This window comes from Fundulus heteroclitus, unplaced genomic scaffold, assembly GCF_011125445.2.
Source record: "Fundulus heteroclitus isolate FHET01 unplaced genomic scaffold, MU-UCD_Fhet_4.1 scaffold_80, whole genome shotgun sequence".
Lineage (NCBI taxonomy): Eukaryota > Metazoa > Chordata > Actinopteri > Cyprinodontiformes > Fundulidae > Fundulus > Fundulus heteroclitus.
The window spans coordinates 714,278-735,371 of NW_023397252.1; the positions used below are offsets into that span (position 1 = coordinate 714,278).

At 41.6% G+C, this 21,094-nt stretch overlaps 1 protein-coding gene across 1 annotated transcript; it reads left to right on the forward strand.

The window, feature by feature from the left end:
* Positions 1 to 872: 872 nt before the first annotated feature.
* LOC105923679 (major histocompatibility complex class I-related gene protein) lies at positions 873 to 12,785 on the forward strand. Its single transcript, XM_036134345.1, has 7 exons — positions 873 to 918; positions 1,370 to 1,636; positions 2,630 to 2,908; positions 2,994 to 3,296; positions 12,445 to 12,549; positions 12,658 to 12,675; positions 12,775 to 12,785. The coding sequence occupies exons 1-7, from the start codon at positions 873 to 875 to the stop codon at positions 12,783 to 12,785; spliced, it is 1,029 nt and encodes a 342-aa protein (XP_035990238.1).
* Positions 12,786 to 21,094: the final 8,309 nt, after the last annotated feature.

Here is a 21,094-nt window from a genome sequence, read left to right on the forward strand (position 1 = left end):
ATCTGAGGGTGAATATTATAGTAATATCCACCTGTATATTATATTCGGTACATATCCAGCTGTAAATTTAGTTCACAATACTAGTTATCTATATATTATATTCATAGGACAAATCTATCAGTAAAATTCTGTTTATAATAGCATTCATATCTATATTTATTCAGTAAAAACCCATGTCCTGTACTTATAGAACCATTGTTTATCCTGCACTTGCTGTTATTGCACTTCTGGTTAGACCTAAACTGCATTTCGTTGCCTTGTAGCTGTACCTGTGTAATGACAATATAGTTGAATCTAATCTAATCTAATCTCACTCATTAATTGTTTTATTTATTTATTTGTTTTTACTTCAAAAACTGACCCAGGTGTGGGGACACAATTAATGTAGTTATTCGGTAGGCTATAAACCCTAATGAGCTAAAAACCTGCTAAACCTGCTGTATTGGAATAAAGTGTAGGAAAATATGAAAAAATGAAGGGAATAGGTTTATATGTAAGAAGGATTTCAAAATTGATTTTAGATCCAAAACCAAGATTTGGAAAACAGTTATAAAAAAACGTAAAAGCTCCACATACATGAAAAACAAATAAATAAATAAATGAACATATTTTGGGAGTAGTAGCATATGCTAAATCAACCTTAACTAAAGTGTCCTACACAGTGTAAAGAGTTACAGAAACCCATTTTATTACACTTAAAGACAAACATTGATGTCGCTTTCCCCATTTAATGAGACTACATTAATTAGTGTCATGCTGTCTGTGGAGGTGGACACGCCTCTTTCCGCCAGGTTATTTTGGTTCCTGTTATATGTCCGGCGCTGACTTTACTTCAAGTTTTTAAACCGTTCCTGCTCGAACAAAGCTGGATCATGAACTATTTTGGCGTACTGCTTCTCTTTCACGTCACATCTTCAGGTAAGACGGGGTTACATGTTGTTACTTGTTTTCCATCCCAGCGCGACATTCTGATGTTTTATTTTCAGTTCATTAAAGATCGGCTTGTCATGATGTACCAAGCTTTCATCGCTTACAGTAACTTTCTTGCATATGTTACAACAAAATGCATGTTTATAGTAATAATGAAGTCCAAAAGTGGCACTTACTTTATTCCTCTCAGCTAATTATATAAATGGAAATATGTTCCAGCAGTAGCTAAATATAATGTGAACTGTTTGATGTATGTAATAATAGATCACTATTTACCATAACATCACAAGAAACAGCCAGAATACTGAAACATTACTGGAAATTATTTGGGTGAAGAATAATATGATGCTTGTTTGTGGACCAGTAGAGTGTGAAAATGCATTCCTCATTGAGCATGAGGGTACGGCGTCACCTTTTCTGTGATATTCCTTCCCTTCAGTGAAACATTCCCTGAGATATTTCCTTACTGCTACCTATGGAGTCCCAGGCTTTCCAGAGTTCATCATTGCTGCAACAGTGGATGAAGTTCAGGTGGGCTACTGTGACAGCAACATCAAGACAGTCAAGCCCAGACAAGACTGGATGAGGAGATTATTGGAAGGAGATCCTGAACACCTGAAGTGGTATTCTGAGAAGTGTCTTGAAGAGCAATATTACTTAAGAGCAAGCAATGATATCTTTAAGCAACGTTTAAACCTGACTCAAGGTAATGTGTTGTATAATTTTCACCTCTTTTAGTTCCTCTCTTTTGGTATATCTAGTAGGCATCATAAACTTAGATTTGTCACATTAAATGTCATTTTATGGTAGAAAAAGTCCAAAGACAGGGCGCGCACGTGGCGTGCACGTGGCGCAGCGGGTAGCGCAACCCATATACAGAGGCCTTAGTCCTCGACGCGGTCGACCAGGGTTCAAATCCGACCCGCGGTCCTTTGCCGAATGTCTCTCCCCCTCTTCCATCCCCCTTCCTGTCAGCCTACTTTCAGAAAAAGCGAGCCACTAGAGCCGCAAAAAAAAAAATCCCCCCCCCCCCCCCCCAAAAAAGAAAAAGTCCAAAGACTTTACATAAATATTACTCTTGGATATATCTCTCAACCTTGCTAGGATGAAGGAAGATATTGAAAAGTTACACCTCACAGTTTCCATCACAATATTACAATGAAATATAAACAACAGAGTTTTCCAGAGTTATCATTATCCTATATCCTATATATTTTTCATCGTATTCAATCTGGAGGTATTTTCTACATTTGATTATCTATTCCATGTATAGTTTTATTTATTTATTTATTTTTTCCCATCACATGATTCTTGAAGGGTTGATGGTCGAACTTCATTCTGAAAATAAAACAGTTTATTTTGACTTTCGGTTATTGCTTTGACTCCTTCATGCCTCATCATATCTCTTCTTAATACTTCTTGTACTTTGATTTTACATAATAATTCTTTGCTAATGTTTACCACTGGATGTTTTAACCAATATGTTTTTGTCTTAATTTTACTAGTAATTTCTAGCAAAATTCAATCTGATTTTCTTAAATTTTGTTTCTGTTAAAATTTCCTTTATTTCTGTAACACACTGAAGCTATTTTGAGTCTCCTAAGTTTAGGTCTCAAATATTCATTTGAGACCTAAACATAAAAACTGTGAACATAAAAACTGTGTTTCTATTTTTTCTTCAATTGTTCTTGTCTTTCAGGTCCCTACATTGTACAGAGAATGAATGGCTGTGAGTGGGATGATGAGACTGGGGAAATTAAAGGGTACAATCAGTATGGATATAATGGTGAGGACTTCTTAGCCGTGGACCTAAACACACTGACATGGACTGCTCCTAAATCGCAAGCTGTCGTCATAAAACTTTTATGGGATAAGGATAAAGCTAATTTAGAATATAATAAAAACTACTGTACCAACCTATGTCCAAACTGGTTAAAGAATTATGTCCATCATGGGAGGAGCTTTTTGCAGAGGACAGGTATTTGACACTATATTTAATAGCTGCAACACCTGAATCAGCAGGAATGATACATATCATATTTAGGAGTATTTTCTCTCTGCAGAAAGCCCATCTGTATCTTTGCTCCAGAAGACTCCCTCCTCTGTGGTTACCTGCCACGCTACAGGTTTCTACCCTGACAGAGCTGAAATATTCTGGAGGAAAGACGGAGAGGAGATTCATGAGGGTGTGGAAAAAGGAGAGATCCTCATGAACAATGATGGGACCTTCCAGATGAGTGCTGAACTCAACATTTCCTTTGTCCAGCTTGGAGGCTGGAGGAGATATGACTGTGTGTTTCAGCTCTCTGGTGCTGGAGATGACGTAATAGTCACACTGGATAAATCCATGATCCGTACAAACTGGGGTAAGATGCACCTCTGTGATGGCTCCACTAATTTAGGAGAACAAACTGAAATTATTAAACCACGTATGTCGTACCCTATAAGAGCAGATTGTGTCTTGGTATATTTATGCATATTTGAACAAGGCGTTTTAAAACCACTTTGACCACATACACTGAGGAAGAAAGGGAACCCCAATCCACACATAAGTTATTTGTCCTTATCAACACGGTCTTTTAGAGGATTGCAGCCAAAGACACAGTAGAAAACTCAACGTCAGTGTCATATCTATGTAAATGTGACTCTGAAGAACGCAATGACTGACGAAAAGGTAGATTTTAAAAAGGTTTATTGTATGGTTGGAGATGGATGGTTCTTTCTGAGGTTTGAAGGTCTCACGGGTTTTAGGTGGTAGCTTGGGTTTGGTGCAGAGGAGAGGTACTGAGCATACGTCCGGGTTGTTAGCTGACTGGAGATGACGGGTTTGATCTGGGACACGTGAAATGTAGGGTGGACTCAGAGATGTGGAGGGAGTCTGAGGCGGACAGCTGTGGGACTGATGATGCGTTCGATCTTCAACGGGCAGAGGAATCTGGGGGCCATCTTCCGGGAGGAGGCCTTTAATGGGAAATCCTTGGCAGACGACCAAACTTCTTGTCCGGGAGTGTATAAGGGTGCAGGGATGCGTTTACGGTCAGCAATGTTCTTGTTTTGTATGGTGGTGCGTTCAAGTGCTGCTCGAGTCTGATCCCATACCTTACGGCAACGGAGGAGATGAGATCTGACTGACGGGAGGATGGTTTCAGGGAACGAGGCGGGTAGGAGAGATGGTTGAAATCCAAGGGATGCTTCAAACGGGTAGAGTCCGGTAGCAGTGGAAACATGGGTGTTGTGGGAATACTCCACCCAGGGTAACTGTTGGCTCCATGTGTGTGGATTTTGTGAGCAGAGGCAGCGGAGGGTGTTTTCAAGCTCCTGGTTAAGCCGCTCGCACTGTCCATTAGACTGGGGATGGTAACCAGAGGATAGGGAAACCTTAGCACCCAAACTGTTGCAGAAGTCGTGCCAGACCTGGGAGGTGAACTGTGGACCCCAATCTGACACAATTTCTGTGGGAAGGCCATGAAGTCTGAAACGTGGTGGAATAGCAGTCGGGCTGTCTGATGGGCTGACGGGAGTTGTGATAGGGCAACGAGGTGGCAAGCTTTAGAGAACCTGTTGATAATAGAAAGAATAACAGTCTTGCGGTTGGACGGAGGAAGGCCGGTTACAAAATCTAAGGCTATATGGGACCAGGGGCGGCTGGGTCTAGGCAGGGGCTGGAGAAGACCGGCAGGTGGCCTATTAGATGTCTTATTCTTGGCACATGTCGTACAGGCCGATAAAAACTCTGACACGTCCCTATTAAGAGACGGCCACCAAAAATACCTTCTGATGAAGGCGATGGTTCGGCTCGAACCAGGATGACCCGAGAATCGGGAGGAGTGACCTCAGCGGATAACTTGAGAACGTACGGAGGTAGGTACAAATGTTCTACGCGGAGGTCCACCTCCGGGGTCTGGTTCTTTTTCTTGAGCCCGTCTTATCAGCCTTTCGATGTTCCAGGTGATGGAACCAACAACACAGGATTCGGGGATGATGGACTCAGGTTCTTCGATATCCTCAGAGGTCGTAAACAGACGGGACAGAGCATCAGGCTTGGTGTTCTTGGATCCGCGACGGTAGGTGATAGTAAAGTTGAAGCGAGAGAAAAATAGTGACCAGCAACTTTGACGGGAGTTTAATCGTTTTGCAGACTGGATGTATGCCAAGTTCTTGTGGTCGGTCCAGATGATTATGGGCTGTTCAGTTCCCTCCAACCAATGGCGCCATTCTTCTAATGCTTGTTTTATGGCCAGAAGTTCCCGGTCCCCCACGTCGTAATTTCTTTCTGTAGGTGAGAAGCGTCTGGAAAACAACGCACAGGGGTGGAGTTTGTGGTCAGAGGCGGACATCTGTGATAGGACTGCCCCAACTCCAGAATCTGAGGCATCTACTTCTAGGGTGAATTGGGCAGTGGGGTCAGGATACGTGAGGATAGGGGCTTGAGAGAACCTTTCCTTGAGTTGCCTGAATGCCTGGTCAGCTTCGGTTGACCACTGGAAACTCCTCTTCATAGAAGTGAGGGCGGTGAGAGGTGAGGCGATGACGCTGTAGTCCTTTACGAAGACTCGGTAGAAGTTAGCGAATCCCAGGAAGCGCTGGAGGTGTTTACGATTCTCCAGAGTGGGCCAGTTGACCACTGCCTCGACCTTGTTGGGATCAGTCTTCACCTGTCCACCCTCAAAAATGAAACCAAGGAAACTGATTGTCTTCTGATGAAACTCACATTTCTCGCCTTTCACGAAGAGACAGTTCTCCAGGAGGCGCTGAAGGACTTGGCGAACGTGTTGCTGATGCTGCCGGGGGTCTTGGGAGAAAATCAGGATGTCATCCAAATAAACGAAAACAAATTGATTAATAAAGTCTCTCAAGACGTCATTTATAAGTGCCTGAAAAACGGCAGGAGCGTTAGTCAGCCCGAATGGCATGACTAAATACTCAAAATGGCCAATAGGGGTCTTGAAGGCAGTCTTCCATTCGTCTCCTTCTCTAATCCTGACCAAGTGATAAGCGCTGCGAAGATCTAATTTAGTGAAAACGGTGGCTCCCCGAACCGTATCAAAAGCCGATGCCAGCAGGGGAAGAGAATACTTATTCTTAATAGTTATCCGGTTAAGGCCTCGGTAATCTACGCAAGGCTGCAAAGATTTGTCTTTCTTTTCCACAAAGAAAAACCCCGCGCCAAGAGGTGAGGACGAAGGTCGGATTAAGCCAGCCTTCAAAGATTCATTGATGTAGCGCTCCATAGCATTTCGTTCAGACTGTGACAATTTGTAAAGACGAGCAGATGGCAGAGGAGCCCCGGGAAGAAGATCTATGGAGCAGTCATAGGGACGATGGGGTGGAAGGCAAAGGGCCAGATCCTTACTAAACACACGTTGAAGGTCGTGATACTGAGGTGGAATGTTTAAAAGATCTGTGGCCTCTTTAGGGGAACGGGACTGATCAGAGACAGGGGAACGGCTGAGTGGAGACAGGTAGCCAGACAACTGGAGCTCCAGGCCTCAATACGAGAATCTCTCCAGTTTATTTGGGGATTGTGAGCAACTAGCCAGGGATAACCTAAAACAACCGGGGAGTGTCTAGTGGGAAAAACAAAAAAAGAGATAGATTCATGATGATTGCCTGAGGTGATAAGTTGAAAAGGAAGTGTCTGCTGGGTTATGGTGGCCAAGGGGCTGCCATCTAAGGCGGTAATAGAGACTGGTGTGGGTAAATTATGGACCGGAATCCGTAACTTCTCAACTAAAACTGGGTCTATGAGGTTCTGTTCGGAACCGGAGTCTATGAGTGTGGTGACAAGGTGTTGGGTGTCAGGTAGGTTGATAACTGCCTGTAGCGAAAATCTAAAACCAGGGTTTTAGAACACGCGCCCGCCAGTATCCCCTGAACTACTGGCAGGGCAATTCTTTTGGCCGAACCGTGCAATTTAAGTCATCCGGGGAGGACTCAGAGTAGAGCCGCTGCTCCTCCACGTCGAGAGGAGCCAGTTGAGGTGGCTCGGGCATCTGGTCAGGATGCCTCCTGGACGCCTCCCTGGTGAGGTGTTCCGGGCACGTCCCACCGGGAGGAGGCCCAGGGGAAGACCCAGGACACGCTGGAGGGACTATGTCTCCCGGCTGGCCTGGGAACGCCTTGGGATTCCTCCTGAGGAGCTGGCCCAAGTGGCTGGGGAGAGGGACGTCTGGGCCTCCCTACTGAAGCTGCTACCCCCGCGACCCGACCCCGGATAAGCGGAAGAAGACGGACGGACGGACGGACGTGCAATTTAAACAAAAATGTCCCGCGGCCCCACAATACATACACAATCTGTTCCGGAAACGTTGGTCCCTTTGCTCATTGGTAAGATGAGCCCGTCCAATTTGCATGGGTTCTTCGATTGGAGGAGTTAATCGGGGTTGGTGTGACGTGTACGGAACCAGCGTGCTGGAGCGTTGAGCCAGTGGTCGGATTTGGCTCCGCCTCTCACGAGCTCTCTCCCGGAGCTCAATTAGCTCCTTCATGCTATCCGGCTTGTCGCGGGTTGCCAGCTCATCTTTCAAGCTGTCAGACAGAGCATTAACAAAAACTGTTTTTAGGGCTCGGTTGTCCCAGCCAGCCGAAGCAGCAAGGGTGCGGAAGTCGACACTGAAGTCAGCGACCGACTGGCTTCCCTGCTTCAGTGCCCACAACCTCTTGCCTGCTTCCTCCTCACTTAACGAGGAGGAAAATGTTCTTTTGAACTGAGTTAAAAATTCGACGTAGCTATAATTATGAATGGTTGTCTCGTCAATAAAAGAATCGGCCCATTTAAGAGCTCGATCCCTCAGAAGACCGATGATGTGGGAGATCTTGTGAGCATTGTCCGGAAATGACTGTGGAGCGTGACTAAAAACCAAAGAACATTGTAACAAAAACCCTCTGGACTTACTCAGGTCTCCAGAAAACGGTTCGGGAACAGGAATAGACACTCCAACTCCAGGCACGGATGAAGGAGCTGTAACCAACGGAGGACTCGAGGCAGGAGAAGGAGTAGTAAGCCCTGATGGGTGACGGCATTCAGTAATTGCGTTCCAGAGTCAGCTTGGTCAGTTCGTTCTGTCATATCTATGTAAATGTGACTCTGAAGAACGCAATGACTGACGAAAAGGTAGATTTTAAAAAGGTTTATTGTATGGTTGGAGATGGATGGTTCTTTCTGAGGTTTGAAGGTCTCACGGGTTTTAGGTGGTAGCTTGGGTTTGGTGCAGAGGAGAGGTACTGAGCATACGTCCGGGTTGTCGGTGCAAGTCCTGGTTCCTTCTCGGTGTTGTGGCTGGCTGGAGGGTGGACAGGCAGGTGAGCGAAGGCAGGAGGGCAAACAGGGTTCCGTGGGTTCAGTTCGGTTCTTGTGGACTGATCCAGAATGGCTTCTGACAATGTGACGAGGTTTCCAGGCTGAGGTCAGATGAACGGGTTTCTGGAGCAAGGAGGCAACAAGAACAAGGTTAGTAACTGGTTTCAGGAAATCATGAGAGAACATAGGGTAGGTCTGTACCACGCAAGAGCGCAAACGAACTGACGCCCTCCTCCTGGTTCCAGCTCCTTATAAAGGGTGGCAATCAGCTCTGATGAAACACACCTGCCTGTCCAACCCTGCAGAGAAGAGAGAGCAAGGAAAACAGGCCTGCACCTAGACCACGGAGTATGACAGTCAGTAAATAAGAGTTATATCAAGAATGTCATCTCTTTTCTGCCAATATAGTCAATTTACAGGTAGATGTTACTGTGAGGTTAAAGTCCTTCATCCAATGACATTTTAGAGCAGTAAAAAAATTTTACCCTATTTTTGTAAACCATATTATGCCTTCTTGAATTTCCAGAACCACACAGTTCAATTTCCTAACTGTTTGGCCCTTATTGCTGTTTGCGGTAAGGCGTATTTTGTCACTTCCTGTTTTCATGGTGTGAATCTGTGTCTGTTGCTCCAGACTCTCTCGCTTTTTTCTTTAATCTCTTTGCTGTAACATCTGTTTTTAACACATAAGCACTTTTAAAACATTCTCTGTTACTGCACATCGCACATCGAACTCCTCGTGTCTCACACGGTTTGTTTTTTGGCGTGGTAAAAGGGCCTAGCTTTAGCCTTACAATAGTTCCTTCTATCACTTCAGATTCTCCATCTCTTCCTATGTCTCCCCGTATCTCCTGCTCTCTGTGTCAGATGTTTAGTTATTCCTCTGCCTCCTTTAGTGATAATGGTACATGTAATAAATGTAGTGTTTTTGTAGCTTTGGAGGCCAGTGATGACATGTTTAGCCGCATGTCGTCCTTAAACCACTGGTTGTCTAGGTGGTGTCCTGAAAACGACGTGGGCTACATTGATAACTGGTGCAGTTCTTCTTTCTAGGAATCTGGCTGTATTTATTAGTTCTCCTAAACGCTGACAACCCAGGGTCCAGACCAGGAAGCAGAGCCGTAGTTTAACACACCTCTCTGCAGCTTCTGTACTGTTACCCACCCATTATCCTATTGAGACGGTGTCTTTCCCACGGCCAAAACTTAACAGATCAAAAACTGATCTAAAAGGAACAAATCATAAAAATCTAATAAAAATCAATAAAGTTCACCTTGAACCAAAAAAATAAAACTATTAAATGTGGTCTATTAAATATAAGGTCTCTCCTTCCAAAGACTTTGTTAGTTAATGAATTGATTTCTGATAAACAGATTGATTTATTTTGTCTCACAGAAACCTGGCTACAAGAGGACTACGTTAGTATAAATGAGTTAACTCCCTCCAATTATTCAAATTTCCACATTCCCAGATCAGTGGGAAGAGGAGGAGGAGTGGCAACCATCTTTCAGTCTAATTTATTAATTAGTCCCAGGCCAATTAATAACTACAGTTCTTTTGAACATTTATCCCTCAGTTTCCCTCATCCAAACTGCAAAGCAATAAAACCTCTTCTGTTTTGTCGTCCACCAGGCCCTTACACTCAGTTTTTGGATCAGTTGCCAGACTTCTTATCTGATTTGGTGTTAAACAATGACAAGGTTATTATACAGGGGGATTTCAACATTCATGTTGACATAGAATGTGATAACCTTAGTGTAGCCTTTAAAACTATCCAAGATTCAATTGGTTTTGCTCAAAATGTGCATAAACCGACGCAGGCTTGGCTCCATACTTTAGACCTTGTGCTGACATATGGCATTGATTGTGAAGAATTAACAGTATTTCCTCACAACCCTGTCCTATCTGATATTTTTTTAAATAACATTTGAGTTTAATCTAACTGTGTTCTCCACCCCCAAAAGAGGGTTCCATTATAGTAGATTTTCATCGGAAAATGCTGTATCAAACTTTAAAGAGTCCCCCTTTTAATATCTTCAAAATAACAGAAATGCCCTGGAAATAGCAGCAATGTTTTTTTCCCATTCACAAATAGACACCTTTGTTAATGATATGACCTCCTCATTGCGTTCTGCATTAGATAATGTAGATCCCTTGGCTCCCTTGGTTTAATTCAGAGCTGTGTTCTACACACCAAGAGGAATCCTACCTAATCTGGAAAGACAGTCTATTGTTGTATAAAAAGAGCCTTCGTAGAGATAGAGCAGCATATTTTTCATCATTAATTGCGGAGAATAAAAATAATCCTAGATTTCTCCTCAATACAGTTGCCAAACTTACTCAGAGTCACAGCTCCGTTGATCCATCCATTCCCTTAGCTCTTAGCAGTAATGATTTTATGGGATTCTTCATAAATAAAATTGACTCCATCAAAAATAGAATAATTGGCATCCTCCCAAACACAATTACCTCATCCTCCGTAAGTGAGGCAGCATTGGAGGAATATTTAGAACCTGCACAGTGTTTGAAGCAGTAGAGCTTTCGGAGCTATCTAAAATTTTAGCTTCATCTAAACCTTCTACCTGTATGTTAGACCCAATCCCAACTAAGTTGTTTAAGGAGATATTCCCTTTGATTAGTGGCTCTATTTTAGAGATGATTAATCTATCCTTAGTAAATGGATATGTACCACAGGCTTTTAAAGTAGCTGTTATTAAACCTTTACTTAAGAAACCTTCTCTTGATCAAGATGAGTTAGTAAATTACAGACCTACGTCTAATCTTCTTTTCTTATGTAAATTCTTGAGAAAGTAGTTGCTAATCAACTTTGTGAACATTTACAAAGTAATCACCTACTTGAGGAGTTTCAGTCAGGCTTCATAGCTCATCGTAGCACTGAAACAGCTCTGGTGAAGGTCACTAATGATGGCCTCAGATAATGGACTTGTGTCTGTACTTGTCCTGTTAGATCTCTGTGCTGCATTTGATACAGTAAAATCACAATATTCTCCTACATATACTTGAGCATACTGTAGGGAATAAGGGGAAAGCATTAGGCTGGTTTAAATCTTATCTGTCGGACAGATTCCAGTTTGTTCATGCTAATAATAAACCTTCTTCAAACTCTAGGGTCACTTGTGGAGTACCGCAGGGTTCGGACCAATTTTCTTTATATATATATATATATATATATATATATATATGCTTCAGATTGGTAAAATTATCAGACAACATGGGATTCATTTCCACTGTTATGCTGATGACACTCAGCTATATTTATCCATAAATCCTGATGAATCCAATGAATTGCTTAAACTACAGGCATGTCTTGATGACATCAAAAGCTGGATGACTTTAAATTTTCTGCATTTAAATTCTGACAAGACAGAAGTTGTAATATTTGGACCAGAGTCTTCAAAAAATAAACTTCTTAACCAATCACTTAATCTGGGTGGCATTACCTTGGCCTCTGGTAATAAAGTGAAAAAATCTTGGTGTTATTTTTTACCAAGACATGTCATTTAAATCCCATATTAAACAGGTTTCCAGAGTTTCCTTTTTTTCACCTCCGGAATATTGCCAAAATTAGAAACATTCTGTCCAGGGGTGATGCTGAAAAACTAGTCCATGCATTTGTGACTTCAAGGCTGCACTATTGTAATTCCTCACTATCAGGAAGTCCACAAAATGCAGTTCAAAGCCTTCAGCTGATCCAAAATGCTGCAGCAAGAGATCTGATGAAAATCAACAACAGGGATCATATTGCCCCAATTTTAGCTTCCCTCCATTGGCTTCCCGTTAAATCACGAATAGAATTTACAATTCTCCTTCTAACGTATAAAGCCCTTAATAATCAAACTCCATCATATATCAGAGCTCTGATTACCCTGTATGTTCCTAACAGAACACTTTGCTCTCAGACTGCAGGTCTGCTGGTGGTTCCTTACGTCTCTAAAACCAAAATGGGAGGCAGATCCTAGAGTGGCTCATGTTACCCTGAGCTACCTCTAAAGTTATGCTGCTATCGGTTTAGGCCACTGGAGGACATCAGGGCCTATTTTTCTCACTCTACTGATTTCTACTGTTCTCTAGTCTACTGTTCTCCAGTTTTGCATTGCATTACATTGAATCGATGATGAGATGACATGTTTCATGAATTGGCGCTATATAAATAAAATTGAATTGAATTGAATTGAATTGTTGGACGTTCTCAGCGTCTTCTCCAGAGATTCCTGTTGCTGCTGTTGCTGGAGGTGTTGCAGCATTTCTTCTGGCAGTTGCTGTAATTGTTGCCGTCTTCTGGTTGAGGAAACGTAACGGTGAGGAAACAATGATTTTTCTACATGACCTAATTTGAAATTAATGTTAGATATTTATTAGCTTATAGTTCACTACTTAATTTATATTTTTTATTCTTTACATTCCAGGATTCCAGCAAGTTGATGGTAACTATTACTCCTTTAAGTTGTTTCTTGGTCATAATTGAATGGTATTGTATTTACAGTAACAGGCTAGAGTTCACATTTTGCTGTTTGTCTTTTCAGGAGAAGAATAAAGGACAACATTTGACTGCGCGGAGAGTCAATAAATTCACGCTTCAAACATTGATTGGATCAGTAAAGGGCTAATGCTGCATTATCGGTTGTTGTTGTAAGATTAAGCTGTGTCCAGCAGTAAAAATGAACAGAATATGAACAGACTGGACTGAATGTAAATTCTAATTGGTACAACCTTTTCTGTTCATCGGTCTTAATGAGAGGAGCTATGAATACACATTTGCTGAAGCCAAATAAAGCCTTCTGGATTAGCTGGTTTAGTGATCTTGGAGCTGGATTTTTTATGCGGTGGCTGAAACCTTTCACACAGAGTTTAATTTCCATGAATGTGGTTTTAGTGTGATAATACTTTTATTGGTTTGAACAGATAAGAGCTATACAAGTTCAGTCTTTGGCTTTGCTTTCTTTTGCAAAACAATCTATCTTCATCAGATTTTACTTACGTACATAACATGTTATATCAAACACATTCATTATTATATGATGTAAATTGTTTTTTGTTTTTCACCTTTTCTTTCCTGTCTTTTCTTCTGTAAATTTGTTGTGTAGTAAACAGCAGAAAGACGTTTTCTGCTTATGAAACAAAGAGGAAGAAGTCAGTTAGTTGTAACAGTGGAACTGAATAACTTGACAGTGGGAAAGAAACAACTGTAATTGTTTTTTTTAAGTACATGAAAAATGGATATTATTTTATTATTATTTGATAAATATTTTTTGCCCTGATTTTTGTTTATTTTGGCATCTTTGAGGACAAAGGTGAAAACAACTGTCATGTAAGCAGCAACAATGAAGCTAATAAAACTTGTAACAAAAAGTCTAACGGTCACTGAAACGTAATTAAATATGCTGGATTTTCACCAACAGATTATTCTTTATAGAAATATAAGAGTAGTTCATCCACATTTGTCATAATGAACTCTGTGGACCTCTAAAAGCTTTAACAATGACCTCAATTTAAATTAAACTCTTATGTTGATGATCCTTTGCATTGTAACTAACAAGCATGAAATGAAGATTAAAGAAATAATGCTTGCTTGGTTTGTAATCTGAATATATCATTATATTTTGACATATTTCTATAACTGTCATTTCTAAGCACATTTAGCTGCTTCTATTTTTGCATGGTTGATACATTTATTTTAATCTAATTAACTATTAAAATGTTTAATTGAGAAGATAAGTCCTTTATTTTTCTTGCTTTTAAAGGTACAATTCAGTAACGTTCCACTAGAGGGAGACAGAAACCATGCATTAAGTTACCTGTTTGGTTCTTTCGTCATTGCTCACGTTCAAACATTACAAAAACGTTTTTTGAAAAAAAAAATTGTTTTAGATTCAATGATTATTTTTTTTTTTGTTTAAAGTCAACTTGAAGCACGGTGAAGAAAAGAAAGGATGCTACACTGTTCCAACAGCTACATGATTTAAACAATGTGTAGCTGGTATCTGATTGAAGATTAGTTTTTTTCTGTCAACGAAATCCTTACTGTTGCAGTTTTTAACATTTGCCATTTTTCATGTGTATTTTCAAATGCACACCATTTTCTCCCCAGGTAAATATGAGAGGGTTGTATGGAAATAGTTTCCTGCCAAAAGGTTGTACGCAAAAAAAATGTGTTGCACATTAATAAAACTTGTTTTGCACACAAAAAGATATGTTTCACACAAAATTTTTTTTTGCAAACTGTGCGCCAACCTTGCACTCAAAATATCATTTATATTAGCTTTATTATAAAATTCTTATTATTAACACAGATGTGTGTTAGGGTTTTGCTGTGGATTGGCTGACTTCCTGTTTGCGGTAAGGCGTATTGTGTCACTTCCTGTTGTTGCTGTGTGAATGACGGATCTTTGCTCCAGGCTCTCTCGCTTTTTATCTTTAAACCTCTTTGCTGTAACATCTGTTTCCAAACATAAGCACTTTTAAAACATTTTCTGTGGCTGCTCATCACGTTTGGGAACTCCTCATGTTTCACACGGTTTGTTATTTGGTGTGATAACAGGGCGCTAGCCTAGCGTTAGCCTAGCGTTAGCCAAGCCTTAGCCTCATAATGGCTTCTCCGTCTCTGACTAAGTCTCCTATCTGCTGCTCTCTGTGTCAGATGTTCAGTTATTCCTCTGCCTCCTTTAGTGATAATGGTACATGTAATAAATGTAGTGTTTTTGTAGCTTTGGAGGCGAGGGTGTCAGAATTGGAGACCCGGCTCCGTGCTGTTGAAAAACCAGCTGATAGCCTCTCCTTTGCTAGCGCGGAGCAGCATAGAGTAACTTCACGTAGCGAACCTAAAGCCGGGCATACACTGTACGAGTTTTTCAGTCGTGGTACTTATATACATCTCAAACTGTGCGACAGAACCGCGGGCTTTAAAAAGTTCACCGCTCACGATCTGTGCGGCGCGACGCTCGGACGCGACCGGACTGCTCACACTGTACCTTGTGCCCCCTCTGGGACCGCTCGCTGTGGTGGCAGAGGCAGGCGAGCAACGGTGGGTGACAGGGACCCAGAGCAGGGGGTCGAGCCCAGCTCACGCACCGCACCAGCGGCCGTGTGGCAAGGCAGGTCGCCCGGCCCGCCCCGCGAGCAGAGGCCTGCCGAAACAGGCGGCCAGCACGTCGCGCGGACCGGAGCGCTTGCCCTCCCCAACCCCCCCGCGAGCCGACGTCCGGGCCCCGCAGGTCCCGGGCCGGGCGGAGGTTGCTTCGGGGATGCCTGCTCCCCTCCCTCCACTGGCGGGGACGGAGAGGAGGGGAGGGCGCCCCTCATAGCTCTGCTTGAACAGCAGGATGCGCTCACGAAAACCTCACGACTGCCGACTGAATTTCAAACATGTTCACCGACCGTCCGATTCCTGATCGGGAGGTAGTCGTGAGAAGCCAGTCCCCCTTCCTCCCCCCCTGTACGATTAAGCTGAAATTTGGCCCGATTCAAAAAATGCTCGCACGTCTGAAGAATCGGCCCGAAAAGGGGAAAACCTCGTACAGTGTAAGCCCGGCTTTAAGCAGTAGCACCCGACCAGCCGGGTAACCAGGCTGGCTGGGTGACGGTTCGTAGGAAGCATAGCTCTAGATTACAGACCCCAGATCACCACCAACCCGTCTGCGTTTCTAATAAATTTTCCCCTCTCAGCGACAGTCTCGCTGAGGAGCCGACATTAATTATTGGCAGCTCCATAATAAGAAATGTGGCACTAAAGAAACCAGGGACCATAGTTAAATGCCTGGTCTGATCAGGAGAGATGGTATTCATCCCACTTTGGATGGAGCAGCTCTTCTTTCTAGGAATCTGGCCGGATTATTAGTTGTCCTAAATGCTGACAACCCAGGGTCCAGACCAGGAAGCAGAGCCGTAGTTTAACACATCTCTCTGCAACTTCTGTACCACCCACCCATTACCCTATTGAGACGGTGTCTTTCCCACGGCCAAAACTTAACAGATCAAAAACTGATCTAAAAGGAACAAATCATAAAAATCTAATACAAATCCATACGGATCACTTTGAACCAAAAAATAAAATAATTAAATGTGGTCTATTAAATATAAGGTCTCTGCCTCCAAAGACTTTGTTAGTTAATGAATTGATTTCTAATAATCAGATTGATTTGTTTTGTCTCACAGAAACCTGACTACAAGAGGACTACGTTAGTATAAATTAGTCCTACCCCCTCCAGTTATTCAAATTTCCACATTCCCAGATCTGTGGGAAGAGGAGGAGGAGTGGCAACTATCTTTCAGTCTGATTTATTAATTAGTCCCAGGCCAACTAATAATTACAGTTCTTTTGAACATGTAACCCTCGGTTTCCCTCATCCAAACTGCAAAGAAATAAAATCTCTTCTGTTTGTTGTTTTGTATCGTCCACCAGGCCCTTACACTCAGTTTTTGGATCAGTTGTCAGATTTCTTATCTGATTTGGTGTTAAATACTGATAAGGTTATTATAGTGGGTGATTTTAACATCCATGTTGACACTGAATGTGATAACCTTAGTGAAGCCTTTAAAACTATCCGAGATTCAATTGGTTTTGCTCAAAATGTGCATAAACCGACACACTCTCGGCTTCATACTTTAGACCTTGTTCTGACATATGGCATTGATTGTGAAGAATTAACAGTATTCTCTCACAGCCCTGTCCTGGCTGATAATTTTTTAATAACATTTGAGTTTAATCTAACTGAGTTCTCCACCCCCAAAAGAGGGTTCCACTATAGTAGATCTTTATCGGATAATGCTGTATCAAAACTTAAAGAGTCTGTCCCCTTTTTCATATCCTCAGTATTGCAGAAATGCCCTGTTGATGGCAACAATGCTGTTTCTTCCCATTCACAAATCGATACCTTTGCTAACAATGTGACTTCCTCATTGCGTTCTGCATTAGATAATGTAGCTCCCTTGAAAAAGAAGGGGATTATTGACAGGAAGCTGGCTCCCTGGTTTAATTCAGAGCTGCGTTCCTTGAAGCACAATGTTAGGAAATTGGAGAGAAAATGGCGCTCTACACACCAAGAGGAATCCTACTTAATCTGGAGGGACAGTCTATTGTTGTATAACAAGACCCTTCGCAGAGTTAGAGCAGTAAAATTTTTCATCATTAATTGAAGAGAATAAAAATAATCCTAGATTTCTCTTTAGTACAGTTGCCAAACTTACCCAGAGCCACAGCTCTGTTGAGCCATCCATTCCCTTAGCTCTTAGTAGTAACGATTTTATGGGATTCTTCATAAATTAAATTGATGCCATTAAAAATAAAATAATTGGCATCCTCCCAAACATGATTACCTCGTCCTCAGTAAGTGAGGCAGCATTGGGGGAATCTTTAGAACCTGTGCAGTGTTTGAACTGTTTAGAAGCAGTAGAGCTTTCGGAGCTATCTAAAATTTCCTTCTACCTGTATGTTAGACCCAATCCCAACCAAGTTGTTTAAGGACATATTCCCTTTGATTAGTGGCTCTATTTTAGACATGATTAATCTATCCTTAGTAAATGAATATGTACCACAGGTTTTTAAAGTAGCTGTTATTAAACCTTTACTTAAGAAACCTTCTCTTGATCAAGATGAGTTAGTAAACTACCGACCTATATCTAATCTTCTTTTCTTATCTAAAATTTTTGAGAAAGTAGTTGCTAATCAACTTTGTGAACATTTACAAATCAATGGCCTACTTGAGGAGTTTCAGTCAGGCTTCAGAGCTCATCATAGCACTGAAACAGCTCTGGTGAAGGTCACTAATGATATTCTTATGGCCTCAGATAATGGACTTGTGTCTGTACTTGTCCTGTTAGATCTCTGTGCTGCATTTGATACAGTTGATCACAATATTCTCCTACATATACTTGAGCATACTGTAGGGAATAAGGGGAAAGCATTAGGCTGGTTTAAATCTTATCTGTCGGACAGATTCCAGTTTGTTCATGTTAATAATAAATCTTCCTCAAACTCTAGGGACACCTGTGGAGTACCACAGGGTTCAGTCCTTGGACAAATTCTATGCTTCCTATCGGCAAAATTATCAGACAGCACGGGATTAATTTCCACTGTTATGCTGATGATACTCAGCTATATTTATCCATAAATCCTGATGAATCCAATCAATTACTTCGACTGCAGTCATGTCTTGATGAGATCAAAAGCTGGATGACTTTAAATTTCCTGCATCTAAATTCTGACAAGACCGTAGTTGTAATCTTTGTGCCAGAGTCCTCAAAAAATAAACTTCTTAACCAATCACTTAATCTGGGTGGCATTAACTTGGCCTCTGGTAATGAAGTAAAAAATCTTGGTGTTATTTTTTACCAAGACATGTCATTTAAATCCCATATTAAACAGGTTTCCAGAGTTTCCTTTTTTCACCTCCGGAATATTGCCAAAATTAGAAACATTCTGTCCAGGAGTGATGCTGAAAAACTGGTCCATGCATTTGTTACTTCAAGGCTGGACTATTGTAATTCTTTACTATCAGGAAGTCCACAAAATGCAGTTCAAAGCCTTCAGCTGATCCAAAATGCTGCAGCAAGAGTTCTGATGAAAATCAACAAGCGGGATCATATTTCTCCAATTTTAGCTTCCCTTCATTGGCTTCCTGTTAAATCAAGAATAGAATTTAAAATTCTTCTTCTAACGTATAAAGCCCTTAATAATCAAGCTCCATCATATATCAGAGCTCTGATTACCCTGTATGTTCCTAACAGAGCAATTTGCTCTCAGACTGCAGGTCTGCTGGTGGTTCCTAGAGTCTCTAAAAGTAGAATGGGAGGCAGATCCTTTAGCTATCAGGCTCCTCTCCTGTGTAACCAACTCCCAGTTTTGGTACGTGAGGCAGACACCCTGTCTACTTTTAAGACTAGTCTTAAAATTTTCCTTTTTGACAAAAATTATAACTAGAGTGGCTCATGTTACTCTGAGCTACCTTTATAGTTTTACTGTTATAGGCTTAGGCTACTGAAGGATATCAGGATCTAATTTTCTCACTCTATTGAGTTCTACTGTTCTTCAATTATGCATTATGTGTTGTCATTTCTGCTTTAACTTTCTGTTCTCTCTCTTTTATCTTCATAGTAGGTACACCTGGTCTGGTGTTCTGTTAACTGTGACATCATCCAGAGAAGACGGCTCATCCGCTACTACCATCTAATGTAGAACAGATTACTGGATCAATGTGTGCTTCTGTGCTTTTTGTCTGTCTTGTAGTGTCTCTGCTCTGTCTTCTATAACCCCCAGTCGGTCGAGGCAGATGACTGTTCATACTGAGCCCGGTTCTGCCGGAGGTTTTCCTTCGCGTTAATGGGGAGTTTTTCTTCCCACTGTCGCTTCATGCTTGCTCAGTATGAGGGATTGCAGCAAAGCCATTTACATTGCAGACGACTCTCCCTGTAGCTCTGCGCTTCTCCAGGAGTGAATGCTGCTTGTCGGGACTTTGATGCAATCAACTGGTTTCCTTATATAGGACATTTTTGATCAATCTGTGTAATCTGACTCAATCTGTATAATATGATTGAACTTGATTTTGTAAAGTGCCTTGAGATGACATGTTTCGTGATTTGGCGCTATATAAATAAAATTGAATTGAATTGAATTGAATAAGTTTTCCTCGAGTACAAAACGGTCTCTGCTCGCACAAAACAGCCTCTGCTCGAGTACGAAACAATTCCACCCCTGCTTCGGTAAATTTATGCCAAGTCACGTGATGCATTAAGAGTTGTTGTTGTTGTTCAGACTTTCCGACAGCAGAGGGCGCACCCGAAAAAAAACTGAAAAGCGCTGGTATGGCTGAGGAAGAAAGACGTGATATCACAGCTAACAGCATCAGTGGCTGGGATAACCATTCACTCAGAACTAACACTCAGTCAATAATGGGAGATGGGAAGCATCCAGCATGCTGCCGTAGTTGTTATTATACCATTTTTCACATTAATGTGTATATTTCAAACAAGAAATAAATTTATCTGATCATTTATCTGATCACTCCAGTACAACAAAACATTGGGTACATCAGAGAGGTGGCATTGAAACTGGTTTCTTTGAAATCTGTTTATTATGGTCCTTCAAAATAATTAATGGATTTTGGAGTCATTTGCTTTTCCATCCTTAGCTCCATGAATTAAATTATATTCAGTAAGTTGTAGCAACAGAATTATGGCCTCTTTTTTATTCTCTATATATCTCCGTCTTTCTTGCAGGGACTCTACCTGCCTCATATTGACTGGGACGACAGTGGACTGCTTGATGACCCACATTGTGGGGTCACTATTCTTGAAACTGGCGATGTGTTGAGCCCCGAACAACTGGTAGCACTAAGGGCAGCCATGGATGCACTGGGACATTCTGAATCACACGGCTCAGATTAGTGTATTCACTGAATAAAAGTGTAGAACTGCTGGTATTATGATGGTAAATGTGTATGGTACTGTATAAACCTTTTGAAAATGCTGAGGTTATTGAAAAAAGGAGCACATGGGGCTGTTACTAAAACTGACGATGCAAACATTATGGGAAAATTAAACAGTCCTTTATTTTCCACATTGCATAATAAGCATACCTATTGATAAAGTCTTCATTTCCAATTCTTACCAATATTAATTAAAGTGAATGCACCTTTTCCACAAGGATTGCTTTTATTGTTGAAATTAAGACTGAAAGAACTCCATTAATTCTCTCGGTTTTTCCCATTAAACAATCCATGTATTACCATTAAAATGGGCTGCATTAAAAAAACTGGCTGATGAAATGGATGAAGCCAAAAACAGGACTATGAAAAACAATTTCTGCATGTAAGACTGTCAGGAAATTTAGAACAATGTCAAACCTGGCCT

What these genes read in the sequence shown, in the direction of transcription:
- LOC105923679 (XM_036134345.1), top strand. Translation starts at nt 873, where the DNA reads ATGAACTATTTTGGCGTACTGCTTCTCTTTCACGTCACATCTTCAG. An exon ending in CTTTCACGTCACATCTTCAG is followed by an intron (nt 919 to 1,369) that starts GTAAGACGGGGT and finishes CCTTCCCTTCAG; the next exon opens with TGAAACATTCCCTGAGATAT. An exon ending in CATGATCCGTACAAACTGGG is followed by an intron (nt 3,297 to 12,444) that starts GTAAGATGCACC and finishes GGACGTTCTCAG; the next exon opens with CGTCTTCTCCAGAGATTCCT.